This window comes from Orbicella franksi, chromosome 7 (assembly GCF_964199315.1).
Source record: "Orbicella franksi chromosome 7, jaOrbFran1.1, whole genome shotgun sequence".
Lineage (NCBI taxonomy): Eukaryota > Metazoa > Cnidaria > Anthozoa > Scleractinia > Merulinidae > Orbicella > Orbicella franksi.
In genome coordinates, this window is record NC_138151.1 from 28,668,137 (window position 1) to 28,682,951 (window position 14,815).

The 14,815-nt window shown below is 41.1% G+C and overlaps 1 protein-coding gene across 1 annotated transcript; it reads left to right on the plus strand.

Annotated features, from left to right (window-relative positions):
• Positions 1-310: 310 nt before the first annotated feature.
• LOC145493267 (uncharacterized) lies at positions 311-14,689 on the plus strand. Its single transcript, XM_081472692.1, has 10 exons — positions 311-687; positions 3,626-3,907; positions 5,418-5,705; positions 6,734-7,018; positions 7,951-8,241; positions 8,983-9,324; positions 10,007-10,378; positions 11,762-11,990; positions 12,843-13,123; positions 13,890-14,689. Exons 1-10 carry the CDS (start codon positions 606-608, stop codon positions 14,096-14,098), a joined length of 2,661 nt encoding a protein of 886 aa, XP_081328818.1. The 5' UTR covers positions 311-605; the 3' UTR covers positions 14,099-14,689.
• Positions 14,690-14,815: the final 126 nt, after the last annotated feature.

Sequence of the window (14,815 nt, forward strand, 5' to 3'; positions counted from 1 at the left end):
AAGGTTCGTACGATAATTATTTCATACCTAACTTCACAGAAGGGCATTGAGATGAGAGGACACGCCGCATAGAAAACCGCCTATTGTCTAGCCCAGCGCAAACATTAAGCTTTACAATAAAACAGTCTTATGTAAATCTTCTTATCTGAGTTAATTTGAATTTGAATTTTGATAAGACACAAAGTTCACTCACAACTTTCAACATATAGTAATGTGCACTGCAGAAGTGTTAATTATTTATATTATTCACCGGCAGCCGAGTTGATGTTTTAACGTTTGATCGCACCTTTCAATACACTTGTCGACTTGCCGAGAACCAAGCATTCTTTTAGAGCAGAGCTAGTGTATTTGTATGTTAATGTCACAAAAAACTTGTCTTTCATTGAATTTAATGACAATTAGTAACCTCAGCTCCTCCCGAAGCTGACTGACAGGGCGGAATCAATCAACAACACAAAGGCCATCTTTGGTTTCATTTGAATATTTTTATGCATGATTATAATGGCGGAGACACCGAGGTGAGCACGGGTGCGCATGGTCTCGATTAGCCTCGCAGCTAGTCGCGTCGATGACTGAATCGTTTTGGAACAACTTCGCGCCTGGCCATGGGAGCTGTTGAGGTTGGAAGTTTCTTCCGATTTCTCTTCATTCTGGGATTTATGTCAGTACAACAATTGTCTGTCACAGGTAAGCTGGCTCTGGCTGTGATTTAAGCACTGTTGTAATGGTCGAAGTCACGCCATTGTCGTTGAGTCTTTTACTTCAAAGGAGTTATCGCTGTATTCGTAAAGCCTTTCACTTTTAACTTGCACGAAGGTGCCAAGGTATTCTGCACCCGTTAAACGAAAGACCCACGAAACATCCAGTTGCTGTCATGATAGCGCATCGTGTGTGAGATTGTTGAACACCACACCACGCTAGCTCCAAAATTCATAATCAACCCGCCGTTTTAGCCGCCCAGCATCCTCGTACAAAACTAAAGAAAACTTAATAAATCGCTTTATCCTTGGCTATTTTTTCGATTGTGTACAGTATTCAGGTATAATCACAAAGTTTGCCGCTGTGATATCAACTGTCTGCCTCTTCGTTTAATAACAAAGGTCTCATCGGGGACATTGTAAATATAAAATTTGGCACGTCATTTAACTGAAGGACAGAAACCACAAATTAGTTAGCCTTGATCATAGCTTTACTCTCTCGCCACAACAAACGAAAGATAAATGTTAAATCTAGATTCTAATAGCAACGTTTAAAACTTTCAACTTATCGACATTATCAAGCATAAGATTTTCAAGGAAATCGAACATTCGACTTTTGTAATAAACGTTTCATTGCACATTCACACTGAATTACTAAATTTATTTATCATACATAGAAACTTATTGGCATCTTTTGCTGGAAAGGCTAAGGAATCAACTTTCCGTTCTCCAAACTTAACGCGAACCCAGGATAAAAGTTGACCGAAGTATTAATTTCTCAAGCCTGTGAGAGCATCCGGTTTTTTCGGCTCTTGTTTCTCGCCAAAAGCCGGATGCTGTCGCAGGCTATAATTTCTCTTGTATAACAATGTTTTTCACTGCTTATATTTTGTGTAAGTTGAGATTGCTGAAACTCAAAACTGAAGGAAAGACAATATAAACAGAAAACCTAACCAAAAAGTTACAAAACTGAACTCAAAACTCGCGCTTATCTTGAGTTAGCTTAATAGTGCTTTGAACAACCTGGCGCTAAAGTTAAGGTTTTGCAAACTCCCTTTAGACAATTCTTCTCTCCCTTTTATTTTAAAAATGCCGAATCCTATATATCGTGACGTTAGCTAAGAGAGTAATTCTTATCTTGTTTAATTTTAAAAACGTCTGCTTGCATATATTTCTTCAACGTTTTTGAGTAATGTTAGTCTGGTATTACAAAATTAATTTATGTCTAATTGCTCCATTACTAGTGACTGATATTAAAATTGCATTTAAATAGAAGTTAATCAATATTTTGGTCAGCCTATTCAAGAGAGAATTGGTCCTAATTTGTTAAACTCACCAAGATGATGTATTGAATTTTAATATATAAAAATTGAATTCTTCCATCATATTCAATGCTATTTAACTGTCTCCGTCATCTATCTGACGGCTCGCATTCTCTGTTTTGAATTTTTTTCTGTACTTACTCGTGTTTTTTTTAGTCTGGCCATTTTTCGCTCCCACGGTAAAATATTTTCTCAAAATTAGGTTGAACTGAACTGTTTTGTTCGCAATTCAGTCGCTTTACCTTCTACTTCGATGCAAAATTGCCGTTGGCTATGATGCATTTTAATTTCGTCTGTGACCCTTGCACAGCTCTGAGGCTAAGTATGAGGTTAAATAAACCTTTGATCTGAATCAATAGAACGTTTACTAGTACAACCAGTTCATGGCAGTAGAATATACTGGAACTGTGACAAGATTGGCTGCTGAAAAACAGACAGTGTTTCGTGCCCTTATTGTCTTGTGTCCGCTGCCTGTTTTTCGCAGGTTAGCACCGATCAAAAGGCTTCAAGACTCTTTTTAACTCGGGGGAAATAGAATCGAGTAGAACCTGAAACCGAAGCGCAGAAAACGATGACCCTAAGACTCCTCTTCATCTGGAATACGATCGAAAGCGCACGTTTATCCAGTCGATCGATTCGGTAAATCTTGACGGTCAAATTAACCAGAAATGCCCCCAATTTGTAGGTTGTTTTAAAAAAAATTGTTTAGGGACAGGTGAAGAAAGCTACATTTCGGTCAGTGTAAAATGCCTTCGACAGTTATCAATGACATCGAAGACGCCAGAATTCGGAGGCATCATATTCCTCTCAGGATCCTAGATTCAAGAGAGTGAGCGTGGACAAGTGTTAAATTAAATAGCCATAGACTCTATGAAGTCCTTAGTGTGCCTCGTTTATATGCTAGGGTTCGTCCTTGACAGAGAAGGCATTGTCTCCTGATAAGTGCGTCCTCGAGACCAGCTTAACAATTGTTGCCTTGTTGTTTGTTTGTATACGAATCAGTGATCGTTTTCTTCTCTAGTGAATCAACATTTAGAGGTCGTGAAAAATTCGATAATTCATTTTGTTTCAAAATTCTTGGTATATTGTAATAGCCAGTTCTATAAGCTTTTAGGTATCTACAGTTTAAATCGGGTGCGTTACATCCCTTGGACGCGAGACACCTCTTAAGATACGGTAACCTCAAAGCGTGAATTCATTCCAAGATGGAATGATAATTGCTTTAGCATCCACATTTTTTCAGAAAACGTGGACAAAAACTGTTTTCACCTTTTAAATCTAACTTGAAAATCTTACTGGCCCCTTACTCAAAGTCGCGAAACTTGTCAGTTCAATTTTGTAAAACAGTCGTACTTCTATTAAGCGGCGACCTATTAAACGGCCGCCCCTACTGGGCGGCCAGTAATCGAAGTCCCGATGAGGGCTTTTCTTTTGTTTTTACCTCTATTTTAAGCGGCCAGCCCCCTTTCAGCGGCCACTATCCATTTCCCTGAGGGTGGCCGCGCGGTTTAACTCAAGGGATTGAACTGTAGTGTCTATAGCTTCGTTCGTCGAAAAAGACAACTTAATCAAAGCATGGTAACATTTTTTTTTTTACATTTACAGATGCTGAGATCGAAACGTTGCCGAATGGAATCACCACGGTGGGAAAGACTTTCCGAGTTGTCTGTAAAGTCACGAACGAAAGATTCGTGGGCTGGTATGACCTGAACGGTAACAGAGTGACAAAAATCCCGGATGAGGACGAACTACCGGTGGAAAAATACTATGTGGAAGTTCAAAGCAACAGTTACACGCTTGTGATTCAGAATGTTGTGGTAGCTGATGGTGGAAATTACACATGTAGAGGAGACAAGACGATCAAGGTCTTCCCTCTTTATGTCGAATGTAAGTAGCCTTGTTATTCAATAGAGAGCTTAAGCAAACCAACGACGGTAACGGCAACGAGAACGCCACGAAACAAAAGATGTAATGAGCAGAACAATGGCTGTGCACGTGTGTTTGTACATGTACAAATCTTTGTACATTTCTTTACTGTCTTCTCCAAGACAACAACGTGAAATGAGTAAGTCAAGAGATTGGTAAGTTCTGTGTATTTAGAAGAACGCGAACGACGGCGGCTAATTTGCGAATTAGACAATTGCGAATTTCGAAGGTAAAATATAAACTCATTTTTTACTAGGCGTTATCCTCGGCGTCGCCGTCTTAGTATTGCATTGCGCATCCCTACTGCGCACGATTTTCGCATCATTAGCGCGCGCACATGAGCGCGTGCGCGTACAAAACGTAAGAGATTTCCCTCAAACTAAGCTTGATAGCGAAATAAATACTCCTTTTCTCTTAAACGAGCACGGTGACCCCCGATTTTTTTTTTTTTTAGGTATTTGCTAAGAACAGTCTAATAAAGAAAATATTTCAAGAAGAAAAAAAAGTTTGATAGTAAAACATGAGTTTTTTATTTTTGGAAAATAGTTCCGTACTGCGTTTATTTTGGCCAAGGCGAGGACTTCAAGCTAACCACGGAACTGTCCGAAAAAGTGCAATATTCCCACAACCAGGCAATCAAAAACGGCTTAAATGAAGCAACACTGGTTTTGTGAATAAAAGAAGCTTTACTTTCAAGCTAAAATTTTGTGTCTTTCAAGTAGCCAAGACTTAATTCTGTATGAAGGTGATTCGAATTTTTAACGCGCAACCAGTAAAAATACCCCATTTTAAGAGCCTGCTGACGCGTAAACAAGCACGGTGACCCCATGTTTTTATTGCATTTTTTTAATGTTCTTATCATGAATGTTAATTATGCCGAGTTTCAAAAAAAGTTTTCATAGTAAAACACATGTCAAGGGAATCACTTTAAGGTTTCTAATTTCAGTTTTGCAGAAAGGAAGGAAGGAGCGAGAGAGCACAATGCAGTAATTTTGAAAATATGGCAAACGAGAATTAGAAGGCAAAAGTTTTATTAAATGAATTCGTTAGTTGATTTGTCAGTTATTTTAATTATAGTTGCAAGCCGTAGACTCCGGAGCGAAGTTAGGGGAAGCGAGAGAAAAATAAGGAACGTTTGACATCCTATAACTTCCTCCTCCACCCCTGTACTCCCATTTTACGATTTTCCGGAAGAAGTAAACAAAAACCTAGATCATTAGGGTACCAACAATGAAAGGTTAATTTTGTAGAATAGTAATCGTTATATGACAGAAACTCAAGAGAGTTTTAAAAAGCTTGAAATTTACTGTTTTGAGCTGTTTTCTAATCCTGATCTTCACAAAGATCCAGCTTAAATTTCCTCTTGTTGTTGGCATGGTGTAGTCCATGCATGGTGAGAGTCCACAGGTATCTTTGTAGTCTGCCGAGGTCCTGAGTCATGTCTCATTCCTTTATTGTTTTATTCGTCTAGTCTTCGTCACAGAGTTTCCTCTGGATCAGAACCTCTCCGTTGGCAGGTCCCAAGTGATAAGATGCTCAGCTGAAGGCTATCCCAAGCCAACTTTTAAGTGGTACAAACAGCGCCGGCTGGTCAAATTCTCTGACCCTCGTTTCACTCTTCTGTCTAATGGCTCCCTGCTGATCAATCCAGTACACGAGTCGGACACTGCGGAATATATTTGTCGCATCACACAGCTAGGAACTGAAGAAGGCACTAATCTACGAGAAGAATCAAAAAACATCCAGGTTACAGTGTACGGTACGTTTGTATTATTTTTGTTTAATTATACTTGTAAACTTGTTGAATCATACTTGTAAGCTTGTATAACTTGTATTATTTTTGTTGAATAGTGAAGCGCGCGAGTGACGTCATAACTCAGACAAACTCAGACAAACAAAACGGAATGGTGGAAGATTTGACGCTTTTTTAAGGGCGTAAGCAAGTGTTCCCAAAACAAATTTTAAAACGAAAATTTGGCGTTCATTTTCCTCCTATTTCTCTCGGAACACGCTTATGTTGTCTGACTCTCGCGGGGTTCCGTTAATTTGCATTCTATTTTTAGACTTCGCGCGCTTCGTTATTATACTTGTAAGCCAACTGTCCCCTGGGGGTGGGGGCTATTGTCACGCGCAGCAATGTTGCAATGACGTACTTAGCTGGACCCCCGTGGGGATTAATCGTGGAGGCGCGGTGGCGGAATGGTTAGGGGGTTGGACCTTGGAGAGAGCGGTCCTGGTTCGTACTGGCCGGGGTCATTTCGTCATTAGGGAGGGGGATAGAAATACTCCTACTCCTACGAAAACTGGGATAATCTTCGGTGGTGTGCACCACTTGGCCCGGATCAGACTCTCTTTTTTACGTGGGCTTAATCGTTGCAACCATCATATATTAGTATTATATCCAAATCCAAGAGAATACCCTATCCCAGATCTGTTCGCTATATATTTCAGAGCTATTAAAAATCTAATTCTATCTGTTAGTCTTGTTTTATCAAATCAAGCTATTTTTTTTTGGTTTGATAGTTTTGGATCTTTCTCGGCAAGTCGTCTTTCCAAGTCATCTTTCCAAGTGTTCGTAGAGATTCCAAGCACTCGAGAATTCTCCAGAAGTTCTTAGTCGCTTAGCAACATATGCGGGGTTGGTCCAGTTTAGGAGACCGATCGAAATTCTCCATCGACTGATAGATACAGCGGTATTTCTAAATCCATTTACACACGCTTTCAAAATGGTGCGGCTTATTCTGTAACACTACTTCATAAATTTAACAATAATCTCATTGATCCTAGGTCCGCCAAGAATAAACCTCGAAAAGTCCTCGTCCTCGAATCTCTATTCTTACATTGATAACCCTACACCTGTCACAATAATATGCCATTGGTGGGGTTTTCCAGTTCCTGAGCTCAGCATTAAGAAGAACAACAAAGCATTACCAAGTGAAGATGTGAAGATCGACGGCCCAGAGCTTGAGGCCACTATAAAGATTGACAGCGAAGACGACTTTGGAAACTATACGTGTCACGCTTCTAATAGGTTTGGGGACGCTACTTATGACTTAAGCGTCACGAAAGCAGGTAAGTGGTATTGTCCAGTGGGACGGGAGGGCTGGGGTATTTTGTCGTTTGAGAGTCACTTATCTCGGCTTGCTAGACTGTTAACTTGCTGTTGTTTCGGTATTTTAGTATTACATGACATTATTGTAAGTCCACTGCATTTAATACCGCATTGAAGAATGGTACAGGCTCACATGTTGAAAGTGGATTACGGATATGAGTATTTGCCAGTTGAAATTCAAAAATGACGTCGCCAAAATGTTATTGGTTGTCATATTCAACATTTCTTGTTCACTTTGAATACTTGGAAACATTATTTCAAACTTCCCGTTGTCTTTTTTGGAGAGGCGTCTTTCTCAAAGGGAAGTTATTTAGAGTAAATGATTGACGTACAGCTGAGACCAGGGTGGGTTTAAAGATGATTTCCAGTCCGAACTGCGCATTCTTGAGAGTTTGTTTGCGTTTTTTGTTTTGTTTCATGTCCGGGTAAGACATCATAAAATGTAGACATTTCGCAACTACTTACATGAAGGAAATTCAAAGTTTCAAAACAACCGCCATTATGGATGCGAAGCGGTAGAAGCCTTATGCTTTGTTCTTTCTTATATCACTTGATGAAACAAATTCGCAGCTGTAAAAATCAATGAAGCTGTTGGAGAAAGAATTTGAAAGGCCTAAAAGATAAGGTGTGTGGTACATAACGAATAACATCGATTCGCATTCCATCGAGTGAGCCGCTATAATGTTTATAAACATTAGGGTGCTGAGACTGCGCAGTACGGACTGAAAATCATCTTTAAGGGTCGTTTATGTGAGGTGTCGTTTTGGAGAGGTGCTTATTAATTACAGTAAGAAGGTGTTTGCTGTAATAATGTGATGGTCAGAAAATGAACAACCTTTTCATTATTGTCTCGCTAATTCTTTTGATTCCTTTGTCTTGAATGTCATTTCAGGTAAGCCCAGTCCTCCCATTAATATCACGTTCGCCACCACCTGTGATCATCTGACAGTGGCCTGGAACAAACCGGAATCAGATGGTGGTCTACCGCTGACCCATTACAAGATAGAGTTAAGGGACACGATAGAATTGCTTGACGAAGTTTTTGTTGGTGTTCAAACGAAGAGATTTACCTTCACAAGTAGAGAAGGCGTGAATCCTCGGACACAGTACACGGTCGCTGTACAGGCCTTCAACAAACTTAACGACGGGACAAAGGGAGAGCGCGTTGTTATGTCTGCTTACTGTGAGTATTTTGCAAGTAATTAGTTTCATAGTTTGTTTCTATATAAGCCCAGTGACGCTATCAAGAGAATGGTGATTAGGTCAATAGCTAGGCGCGCGGCAGACAGTGAAGAAAGAAAGATAGAAAGCGCGGGAAATTATGAAACTTGTGAAAACCGCGAGAAAGTAGGCCACCGGTGGAAAAAAAAGGCGGGAAATCACGTAACCAGTGAAAAGCGCGAGAAAACAAGTGAAAGCACGGGAAAGCTTGTATGCAGCCGGCAAAAATCCTGAAAGAGCACTTAAGAGATTAAAAGCGTGGGGAAATCTGAAGCAATTGCGGGTTGATAATTAAAACAAACCGATTAGAGGGGGCATAAACGAATACAGACAATGCTAAGCGCATGTAAAGATAGACGACCTTGATTATTGACTGCATAACCTGTTTTCTAACTGGTAAAGTGATGTGGTATGACTATCTATAAACAATCAACAGCTCGGGTAGCCTCTTACCCAGACGCTCTTTGAGCTTGTCACGCAATCTTCTCCCACGAACTGATTGGGCAACGTGAATAGCCCTGTGTTTCAGCAGACGTTCGTGGGGGTGGACGATTGCTTGAAGAACCCAAAGAGCGTCTGCGTAGGGAGCTACAGCTCGGGAAGTGAGGCAGCAAAACCATCACAAATAAAGCCTCATGTCTAACAACGAATCGAAAAAGTACTACTCACAATAATTACGTGCGGAATTTTGTTCCGACAACAGGCCCTCCTAGTGGACCATTCTACATAACTAACACAGTCACGCAGTTGAACGCGACAAGTTTCACGCTAAAATGGACTCGCCCACCCCAGGATGGTGGCCATCCTGAGCTCAAGTACGATATCGAATACAGCAAAGCCAACTCGGAAGGGAAGTTTGTTCACTGGAATTCTAGGAAGAGTATCACAGGACAAGAGTACAACGTGACAGGACTGGAGAGGGAGTCTAGGTACCAGTTCAAAGTGTTCGTGTTCAACATTGCCGGAAGGAAAAGGGAGCCCGCGAGCAAGGAGTTTAACGTGATCGGCGGTGATGATGAAGGGCCTGGACCGACGTCTGGACCAGGTAATGGTTGTAGTTATTGCTTTGTTTCGTCACTGTTTCCACTCCCTAGGAATGGGAAAATCAAGGGGGTAAACGTCGTTAGGGGGTAGGGGACATGCGGGAATTCCTGCTTCCCATGTAGCTTCGGCCTTAAATGTCCCATTGGATTTAGATCTTTTGCACCTTTTTTCAATTTTGCCTTTCAGTTTTTCACTTTGCCTGCTTTCACAGTTGGTGCCCTAGCACTGGTGCCTAGCCACCAGCGCAAAATAGTATTGTGCTCAGACACTGGTACTTCAAGCGCCCGAGTGCAAGGTCGGTACCTTGTACCCGGGCACGGGTACTGTGCCCGAATTCTGGTGTGAGTACTTGGAAAAAAAAATTGCATTGACATTAGTGCCCAGCGAAAACCATAATCGGGCACCAAGTGTGAATATAACCTTTCTGTTCCCTCTACAACCTGTTGCTGTTTTGTTCTTAGTTTCAAGTATTTCTGATCTTTTGTAAGTTCAAAGTAGGGGACCTATGTCCTATTGTTAAGCACCTGTACTTGTACGAATCCTAAAATAATAATAATAATAATCGCGAGAACTTTTGGTTGAGCGATGATTGTAGCTACATTTTGTATGCCTTAATTTTAGCTTTCGACTAGAAAAGGTTTCGTCAAATACACGTCGTTTCCGTTTTATTTTCAATGGTGTAGGTGGACTGGGAATCACTCAACCCGACCTGGTTTACGATATGTCCATCAACTGCACGTCATTTTACATGCAGGTGAACTTTGCCCTCAATTCGTCTTATCTGAATGTGGAGACTTTCCACTTCGACAACAAATCGTGCGGCTCCTACGCTGCCAACTCTACTCATGTCTCCTTAAGAACACCGCTGGATGCTTGCGGGACCACAAGCAGGCAGACTGAAGACTCCCTAACATATTTCAATAAAGTTGTGGCTGAGACAAAAGACAAGGACAAGGGATACGTCGTCGAATTCCCGTTCTCCTGTACTTACAACAGGCGCGATACTATTGGAACTCCCAGTTTTCAACCCAGGAAAAAGGTCACCGTTTTTGAAGGTAAAATGACTTTTTTCGGCTTGTTGTTGTGTTACGGTATCGCTTGACCGCCAGAAAGATATACGACGAAACTCTTCTACGAACCCAACTTATTTATTTAACAATACGTAATATAATCTTAGCTACAAAGGAGCGATTTCTAAACAATACAATCTACTACTAAACTAAGTTAAGCCTACTGCTAAACTTTAGTCACCACTGACACGAACTCACAACAAATCTCGGTGTCTCCAAAGAGATCTCCTTACTGTCCACTTGACCTTAAACAAAGTTCGTCAACAGCTTTTGCAATAGCAATAACACTTTATAGCTTTTCCACTCGGTCCCTGCCGAGAACAACAACGGGACTGTGGCTCCTCAACTCGGTCTCTGCCGAGAACTACTAACGGGGCTTCTATACCTTCTTCTCTAGATCTCTGCCGAGAACTAATGAGAGCAATCTATACTACCTAGCTGATTCTTTATATACATTTAACTGACATTCTAGAACATTCTTGGAGCTTCTATTTATATAACATTACATTATCATTACATCATTCGGTAGAATGTTCTAAACTGTTCCATAGCGTGACAGTAGAAGGTTCTGGTACAAACATTGCGTGACTTTACATTCTAGAAGTTTCCAGAGACTTAGATATTCACGTCTGCTCTTGATAACAGTTGCAGTAAGATGAGATAAGATAAGATAAGATAAGACAAGAACTTTATTAACGTGTCGAAGTCGCTAGCATACAATGTATACAGTATTACTAGTGAGTATTCTTTTCTCTTCCGTAGAAGATTCTTTAATTTGCATTCTATTCAGTGTCACAGTAAGGCGCGCTGAGTTTGGGGTTGAGCAGAAGTTAGGAGAAATTTTGTTTGTAGATCAAATTCTCCCAACAGGTACTTATTCCGCCTTATCGGGGTAAGGCGTTAGTATAGTGTGATCATCTGGGTGAGGGTAGTTCTGAAAAGAACCGCTGTTGGTGACTGACGTTTTGACAGCCTGAGCGGAAGTCATCTTCAGAGTCAAGTGAATAGTGTTTGTCAGTCGATGGTGTTTTGAGTGTGGTCTGTTGAATGTGATTGGTCAGTTTAGCCATGATTTGGCTGTAAGAAACAGTTACTAAACATCGAGTGTCGATTAAACTCGAGTTGTTAAAAACTTTTTTTCGGCCATATTGCTCGAAAAATCGAACGCCTTTCCCGAGACTCGCTTCTATCGATCTTCAGTGAGCGCTTGCTAAGCCAATCAGATCGCAGGTTTCCTAATAATAATGCTAATAATCTGATTAGTCATGCTGGTGTAGATTCCTCTTATCACCCCTCCCCCCTAGAACTCCCCTCACTACTCCTCACTCGCTCATCAGCTAAGGTAGTGGCCACACTTTCTTTTTTCAGAGGGCTACGGGAACTTCTCATTCGAGATGGGTCTGTACCGGAGCTCCGAGTATGCGTCCCCGTACGATGTTTCAGAATATCCGGTCGCCATCAACCCGTTTGGCCAGTTATACTGTCAGGCTAAACTGGATTCCTCGGACCCAGACCTCGTCCTCAGGACCGACACGTGTGTGGCCACACCCTCTATGGATCCGTCACACAGCGTCCAGTATACATTTATTGAAGACGGGTAAGTGTTGTATAACAAAGGTTTTATGACTTCTATCTGATGTGCTTGGTGACGTTAAGTTGAGACCTTATGGAAAAACTATCATAAAAGTGACCTCCACTCCCAAACTCGTTTCCATGTACATCCGTTTTCTTCGTTAGATACGGGGGCAAAAATAAGCTCCAGTCTTCGAAGTCTGGCGCGTGATGACTTATATATCGATAGTGGCGCTCGATTTAAGTTTCCGCACCTGAACCTACCAGGATCATTAACATCACTGCTCCCCACTGGATTCACTGGATGAGGTTCTGGTCATTGCCATAACCCGGAACACAACACAATGTCCACAGCCAGGGCGCGAAACCCGGACCACTTCATCCGGCAGCAAATTAAAAGCGACAACCATGTAGGCTGCCAAGTCATCCATGTGTGTAACATTTATGTTTACAATATAGCCCCTCCCCCTCCCCCCTAAAAAAAATACGCGCTCTGATTGGTTAAAAATCATGTTTCTTTTAAACAATTAGATCATGAGCTCGAGATTTCTATCGCGTGATAGTTGACGAGGGAGCAGCCCGAGTCAAGCGAAACTGTTTAGGCGCGAGGTAATCGGTATCCAGTGTTTTTATTGGCCAAACCTGGCCAAACGTGTGGTAAATATTCTTGTGCTTGTGTTATGCCTGAAGAAAAAGGAAAAATTTTGATCCTTGTGCTTGGGCTTGTGCTTGTGCTTGCACTTGTGCGTCAAGGCCGTTTTCACGGTGAAATAAGAATTATTGTGTTTGAGCTTGTGCTTACGTCGCTAGTGAAAACCACGCTTAACAAGTAACATGTTTATCTATTGTTACGGTGAAATTTCTTTTTCTTCACTAGTTGTCCCGTTGATAACGGAACTCGCTACACTCACACGATGACTGATACGCAACGGTTTCAGTTAATACCATTTCGCTGGATCAAAAATTATACGCTGGTTTACCTTCATTGCAACGTCATCGTCTGTCATAAAGACCAACCCTCGCGGTGCAGTAAGGGATGCCAGCCCTCGAACCCACGGCGCACGAGGAGTACTGGGAATGAAGAGGAGCATCGTGTCACTCTTGGTCCTGTCATGCTTCGGGAAACGCAGCGATCTGAGTCTCACATTGTGTACAAAGGTAACTCAGATTCACTTTGCCTCTTAAGAGGCTGTGAAAATGGTTAAAACGGTTTCAACTTTGCCACACTTGAACCTAGTTATAAGGCTTAGCTTAGCTTTAACTCAGTTGTAGCGATTCACCGACCATTATGCAGATCGTGACTGGTTGGACTTCAGCTGAGATCGGTGAAATGAGGAATTTTTTTTCGACTCCAACTTGTCTCCAGACTTTAAAAAAAAACCTTTTTATCTAATTTCCAACCATCATCTGAACCAATTTTTCAATTCCCAAACGTTAATAAGCTGAGAACGACGAATTTACGATACGGTTGATATGACAAACGCTACCCGATCGTTGACCAATTCGACTTGGGTAGACGTGCATGAAAACCAGATTGGCCATTCTAAATATTGTAATTGGTTATTTAATTTTAATTTTTTTAGTTTGACCGAAAAGGGTTTAAAGTTTTCGATAAGACACATATCGCCATTGAAAAATGTATGGTCCCAGTAGTTCTCTACTTAGGGGGAGCCGAGATGGCGCAGTGCATCCCCACCTATGGATCGAGTTCGATTCAGGCCTGATGCCATATGTGGGCTGAGTTTGTTGTTGGTTTTTCTCTGTGTACTCCGGGTTTTTCCTCTCTCCTTAAAACACCAACACCTTCAAATTTCAATTCGACCAGGTTAGAGGATTCGCTTTATAAACTGACCAGCTTCCTTTCTTAAATTTTATTTATTTATTTATTTATTTATTTATTTGTTTATTTATTCATTTCCTGCAGATCCCCATTTGGGTACGCCTGTTGCATCCAGTCTTCCTCTGTGGATAGTAATTCTCATTATTTTTGCCACTGCAGTCGTACTTGGTTTAATGCTCTTTGCCGGCGTTCATCTCTTTTACTTTATAGCTTCGAAATCGCAAGATGGCGGCTCGAATGAAGTTCAGAGACACTCGGAGGAAGTGGAATTATTTCGTTCCGAAAATGTTTAGAATTATAACTTAGCAAGAGAAATAAGGGGTATATCATTAATCAAAGGCTATCATTTTATAAAGACATAGTAGACTGCTATCATTCGTAAATATGTGAGATATTAGGGGGATTCAGAGAGCGACAACGGTGTGAGTAGTTAAATTAATAATCTTAAAGCAATAGCTCTGCAATAATGCGCAAATTCTGCCTCTTTTTTGAGAACGCAAACCACGATCAACCTCAAATGTTGCTGCTTGTCGAGCTTGAACACAGCTTTACATATTTAGCTACATGTTTAAGTAGCTCTGGCAATGCAAAGAGAAACAAAAGAATTAATATTCAAGCAGATAATTGCGCGGTAACTTTAATTTTCAAAAGATGTTTTCTTATTTACTTCCTATTTAAACTAGAAGGAAGCACTTTCCAAGCTTTCCGGTAGAGATCACTGCTATTTCTTTTTTTGTGGACTTCAATGTTTTCCTTTGTAGATACCTTCATAGTGACAGGAGATCTTCACACGGCTGAGACAATCTTGTATTTGTTGAATTTCATCCTTGTACAAAACTCACCTTTGGCTTGAAAATGGAGGATTAAAAAACCGAGACTTTTCAGTGTACGGCTGTTTTGGCGGGAAAAGCGCGCGTGTAGCGTTTACGTTTCGCCGCGGTGCAGATACAGTTATTTATATATCCGCATAATAGTCCGTTCTTACAGTCTACATGCAGTGAAAATGAAAT

What these genes read in the sequence shown, in the direction of transcription:
- LOC145493267 (XM_081472692.1), top strand. Translation starts at nt 606, where the DNA reads ATGGGAGCTGTTGAGGTTGGAAGTTTCTTCCGATTTCTCTTCATTCTG. An exon ending in CGTTGTTATGTCTGCTTACT is followed by an intron (nt 8,242 to 8,982) that starts GTGAGTATTTTG and finishes TTCCGACAACAG; the next exon opens with GCCCTCCTAGTGGACCATTC. An exon ending in AAAGGTCACCGTTTTTGAAG is followed by an intron (nt 10,379 to 11,761) that starts GTAAAATGACTT and finishes TTCTTTTTTCAG; the next exon opens with AGGGCTACGGGAACTTCTCA.